This window comes from Drosophila miranda, assembly GCF_003369915.1.
Source record: "Drosophila miranda strain MSH22 chromosome Y unlocalized genomic scaffold, D.miranda_PacBio2.1 Contig_Y2_pilon, whole genome shotgun sequence".
NCBI lineage: Eukaryota > Metazoa > Arthropoda > Insecta > Diptera > Drosophilidae > Drosophila > Drosophila miranda.
This window is the reverse complement of record NW_022881614.1, coordinates 17,711,822-17,716,902: the sequence shown is the minus strand read 5'-3', so window position 1 is coordinate 17,716,902 and position 5,081 is coordinate 17,711,822. Positions and strand designations below refer to the sequence as shown.

Sequence of the window (5,081 nt, the reverse complement as noted above, 5' to 3'; positions counted from 1 at the left end):
AAAAAAGCAAGAGACGCTCTGCGCAAAGTAGACATCCCCACTCTGCTCAAGTCCTAGTATTCTTTTGGATGAAACGATGTTACAGTGCAGTATTTTTTAATTGCTTTAGGCTTAGGATCCATCCACACCCGTGCACATGTATGAGTGTTCGCATGGAATGTGTATGTAGTATTTCAGACGTATGTATGTTTATAAACCCGTGTGAATCGTGTGATTATCCGTTGCTCGACTACTTCTGGGATGTGTCACCGACGCTATTGGACAGGGAGCTCTCCGTGTAGCGTGATGGTGGGGTTTTAATGGAGTAATGCCTGGACGACCCAGACTCGTTGTTACCCGGCGATTTCCAGGATTGGGTCCGCTTTGCCCGCCGCAGCAAGATCCGGCGCACCATGAAGAACCCAGCTGCCAACAGGGGAACTATCAAATACGGCTTGCAGAACAGACCCAAAATGAAAAGACTAAACGACATCATCCAATTGATTAGGATCTCTGTGGGATCAGATCAGACAGTCATACAGCTCATACGCTCGAACCAAATCATCTTTCCACTTTCTACACTCACGTTGAACCTGCCAAAGGGTGGCCACCGTAGTATAGATTGCCATCGAGAGTGTCACCAGCATGCCGTAAATCATGATTTAATTTGTAGGTTTCACCTTACTCGTATTTTACGGGAGAAATAAAATCTGTTGGGGCGAGGCAGCCGTCCACTGACTTTTTTGGTCAGGCTTACTATGTATTGTAACGATTAAGTAGGCTGCCTATTGGGTTTTCATGCTGGGGAATTGACTATAAAAAGTGTGAGTCTTGCTTAGCTCAACACAAAAATTCTTTTGAAAATAAGGCCTTCCTAAATAATAGAAAATATTCTTCGAAGGGGAGCAGTATGTGTGTTAGAAAAATAATAATAAAATCGAAAGTGATAAAAATGATATATGTATTCATCTATGTGTACAGTGTTCTTGCAGCAAATAAAACTTGTTGTTTCTTCTTTTATTATTGAACGAAATGGTCGTCTCGTCGTTTTACTTCTTCGTTAATGAACTTAAGCCTTTTTCTTCTTAATGTGTTTTGTTTTTTGGATTTGTTTCTTAGGAACAGCAAAAAAAAGTTAATCAAAAATAAATTAAAACTTAAATAGAAAATAGTTTTGTTTGATAGTTGTGTTTTTGTGGTTGTTTCAAAAAGGTTAAATTCTAAATTATAGCGTACATTTAAGGTGGTACATTTAAATGCGGTGCTGGAGCAGCACGTGGACAACACCAAGGTTGGCTATGCCAAGGTGATGGGCGAGGTGGCCGAACTGAAGGAGGAGAATGTGCGACTGGAGGCGTACGTGAAGGGTCTGCGCCAGAAGCTGGTTGCAGCCCTCAATGGTGTCCCATTGCCTCCGCTGGAACCGTCCGGTCCGAGCGTTGGCAACATTGACAGGTATATGCATCACTTGGCCGGCCTCACTGGCCAGCCGCACAATACTATGCTCCTCAAAGCAAGAGACGCTCTGCGCAAAGTAGACATCCCCACTCTGCTCAAGTCCTAGTATTCTTTTGGATGAAACGATGGTACAGTGCAGTATTTTTTAATTGCTTTAGTCTTAGGATCCATCCACACCCGTGCACATGTATGAGTGTTCTCATGGAATGTGTATGTAGTATTTCAGACGTATGTTATATGTTTTATAAACCCGTGTGAATCGTGTGATTATCCGTTGCTCGACTACTTCTGGGATGTGTCACCGACGCTATTGGGCAGGGAGCTCTCCGTGTCACGTGATGGTGGGGTTTTAATGGAGTAATGCCTGGACGACCCAGACTCGTTGTTACCCGGCGATTTTCCAGGCTTGGGTCCGCTTTGCCCGCCGCAGCAAGATCCGGCGCACCATGAAGAACCCAGCTGCCAACAGGGGAACTATCAAATACGGCTTGCAGAACAGACCCAAAATGAAAAGACTAAACGACATCATCCAATTGATTAGGGTCTCTGTGGGATCAGATCAGACAGTCATACAGCTCATACACTCGAACCAAATCATCTTTCCACTTTCTACACTCACGTTGAACCTGCCAAAGGGTGGCCACCGTAGTATAGATTGCCGTCGAGAGTGTCACCAGCATGCCGTAAATCATGATTTAATTTGTAGGTTTCACCTTACTCGTATTTTACGGGAGAAATAAAATCTGTTGGGGCGAGGCAGCCGTCCACTGACTTTTTTGGTCAGGCTTACTATGTATTGTAACGATTAAGTAGGCTGCCTATTGGGTTTTCATGCTGGGGAATTGACTATAAAAAGTGTGAGTCTTGCTTAGCTCAACACAAAAATTCTTTTGAAAATAAGGCCTTCCTAAATAATAGAAAATATTCTTCGAAGGGGAGCAGTATGTGTGTTAGAAAAATAATAATAAAATCGAAAGTAATAAAAATGATATATGTATTCATCTATGTGTACAGTCTTCTTGCAGCAAATAAAACTTGTTGTTTCTTCTTTTATTATTGTACAAAATGGTCGTCTCGTCGTTTTACTTCTTCGTTAATGAACTTAAGCCTTTTTCGTCTTAATGTGTTTTGTTTTTTGGATTTGTTTCTTAGGAACAGCAAAAAAAAGTTAATCAAAAATAAATTAAAACTTAAATAGAAAGTAGTTTTGTTTGATAGTTGTGTTGTTGTGGTTGTTTCAAAAAGGTTAAATTCTAAATTATAGCGTACATTTAAGGTGGTACATTTAAATGCGGTGATGGAGCAGCACGTTGACAACACCAAGGTTGGCTATGCCAAGGTGATGGGCGAGGTGGCCGAACTGAAGGAGGAGAATGTGCGACTGGAGGCGTACGTGAAGGGTCTGCGCCAGAAGCTGGTTGCAGCCCTCAATGGTGTCCCATTGCCTCCGCTGGAACCGTCCGGTCCGAGCGTTGGCAACATTGACAGGTATATGCATCACTTGGCCGGCCTCACTGGCCAGCCGCACAATACTATGCTCCTCAAAGCAAGAGACGCTCTGCGCAATGTAGACATCCCCACTCTGCTCAAGTCCTAGTATTCTTTTGGATGAAACGATGGTACAGTGCAGTATTTTTTAATTGCTTTAGTCTTAGGATCCATCCACACCCGTGCACATGTATGAGTGTTCTCATGGAATGTGTATGTAGTATTTCAGACTATGTTATATGTTTTATAAACCCGTGTGAATCGTGTGATTATCCGTTGCTCGACTACTTCTGGGATGTGTCACCGACGCTATTGGGCAGGGAGCTCTCCGTGTCGCGTGATGGTGGGGTTTTAATGGAGTAATGCCTGGACGACCCAGACTCGTTGTTACCCGGCGATTTCCAGGCTTGGGTCCGCTTTGACCGCCGCAGCAAGATCCGGCGCACCATGAAGAACCCAGCTGCCAACAGGGGAACTATCAAATACGGCTTGCAGAACACACCCAAAATGAAAAGACTAAACGACATCATCCAATTGATTAGGCTCTCTGTGGGATCAGATCAGACAGTCATACAGCTCATATGCTCGAACCAAATCATCTTTCCACTTTCTACACTCACGTTGAACCTGCCAAAGGGTGGCCCCCGTAGTATAGATTGCCGTCGAGAGTGTCACCAGCATGCCGTAAATCATGATTTAATTTGTAGGTTTCACCTTACTCGTATTTTACGGGAGAAATAAAATCTGTTGGGGCGAGGCAGCCGTCCACTGACTTTTTTGGTCAGGCTTACTATGTATTGTAGCGATTAAGTAGGCTGCCTATTGGGTTTTCATGCTGGGGAATTGACTATAAAAAGTGTGAGTCTTGCTTAGCTCAACACAAAAATTCTTTTGAAATAAGGCCTTCCTAAATAATAGAAAATATTCTTCGAAGGGGAGCAGTATGTGTGTTAGAAAAATAATAATAAAATCGAAAGTAATAAAAATGATATATGTATTCATCTATGTGTACAGTCTTCTTGCAGCAAATAAAACTTGTTTCTTCTTTTATTATTGAACAAAATGGTCGTCTCGTCGTTTTACTTCTTCGTTAATGAACTTAAGCCTTTTTGTTCTTAATATGTTTTGTTTTTTGGAGTTGTTTCTTAGGAACAGCAAAAAAAAGTTAATCAAAAATAAATTAAAACTTAAATATAAAATAGTTTTGTTTGATAGTTGTGTTGTTCTGGTTGTTTCAAAAAGGTTAAATTCTAAATTATAGCGTACATTTAAGGTGGTACACTTAAATGCGGTGCTGGAGCAGCACGTGGACAACACCAAGGTTGGCTATGCCAAGGTGATGGGCGAGGTGGCCGAACTGAAGGAGGAGAATGTGCGACTGGAGGCGTACGTGAAGGGTCTGCGCCAGAAGCTGGTTGCAGCCCTCAATGGTGTCCCATTGCCTCCGCTGGAACCGTCCGGTTCGAGCGTTGGCAACATTGACAGGTATATGCATCACTTGGCCGGCGTCACTGGCCAGCCGCACAATACTATGCTCCTCAAAGCAAGAGACGCTCTGCGCAAAGTAGACATCCCCACTCTGCTCAAGTCCTAGTATTCTTTTGGATGAAACGATGGTACAGTGCAGTATTTTTTAATTGCTTTAGTCTTAGGATCCATCCACACCCGTGCACATGTATGAGTGTTCTCATGGAATGTGTATGTAGTATTTCAGACGTATGTTATATGTTTTATAAACCCGTGTGAATCGTGTGATTATCCGTTGCTCGACTACTTCTGGGATGTGTCACCGACGCTATTGGGCAGGGAGCTCTCCGTGTCGCGTGATGGTGGGGTTTTAATGGAGTAATGCCTGGACGACCCAGACTCGTTGTTACCCGGCGATTTCTAGGCTTGGGTCCGCTTTGCCCGCCGCAGCAAGATCCGGCGCACCATGAAGAACCCAGCTGCCAACAGGGGAACTATCAAATACGGCTTGCAGAACAGACCCAAAATGAAAAGACTAAACGACATCATCCAATTGATTAGGGTCTCTGTGGGATCAGATCAGACAGTCATACAGCTCATACGCTCGAACCAAATCATCTTTCCACTTTCTACACTCACGTTGAACCTGCCAAAGGGTGGCCACCGTAGTATAGATTGCCGTCGAGAGT

General features: G+C 43.5%; 3 protein-coding genes across 3 annotated transcripts; all 3 read right to left on the bottom strand.

Moving 5' to 3' along the window:
- LOC117193118 lies at positions 1-937 on the bottom strand. Its single transcript, XM_033397849.1, has 2 exons — positions 566-937; positions 1-492 (listed from the first exon to the last, which is right to left on the bottom strand). Exons 1-2 carry the CDS (start codon positions 636-638, stop codon positions 230-232), a joined length of 336 nt encoding a protein of 111 aa, XP_033253740.1. The 5' UTR covers positions 639-937; the 3' UTR covers positions 1-229.
- Positions 938-1,568: 631 nt separating this feature from the next.
- On the bottom strand, positions 1,569-2,431 carry LOC108160811. The gene is made up of 2 exons (XM_033397865.1): positions 2,057-2,431; positions 1,569-1,983 (listed from the first exon to the last, which is right to left on the bottom strand). Exons 1-2 carry the CDS (start codon positions 2,127-2,129, stop codon positions 1,823-1,825), a joined length of 234 nt encoding a protein of 77 aa, XP_033253756.1. The 5' UTR covers positions 2,130-2,431; the 3' UTR covers positions 1,569-1,822.
- Positions 2,432-3,057: 626 nt separating this feature from the next.
- Positions 3,058-4,218, bottom strand: LOC117193117. The gene is made up of 2 exons (XM_033397848.1): positions 3,546-4,218; positions 3,058-3,472 (listed from the first exon to the last, which is right to left on the bottom strand). Exons 1-2 carry the CDS (start codon positions 3,616-3,618, stop codon positions 3,210-3,212), a joined length of 336 nt encoding a protein of 111 aa, XP_033253739.1. The 5' UTR covers positions 3,619-4,218; the 3' UTR covers positions 3,058-3,209.
- Positions 4,219-5,081: the final 863 nt, after the last annotated feature.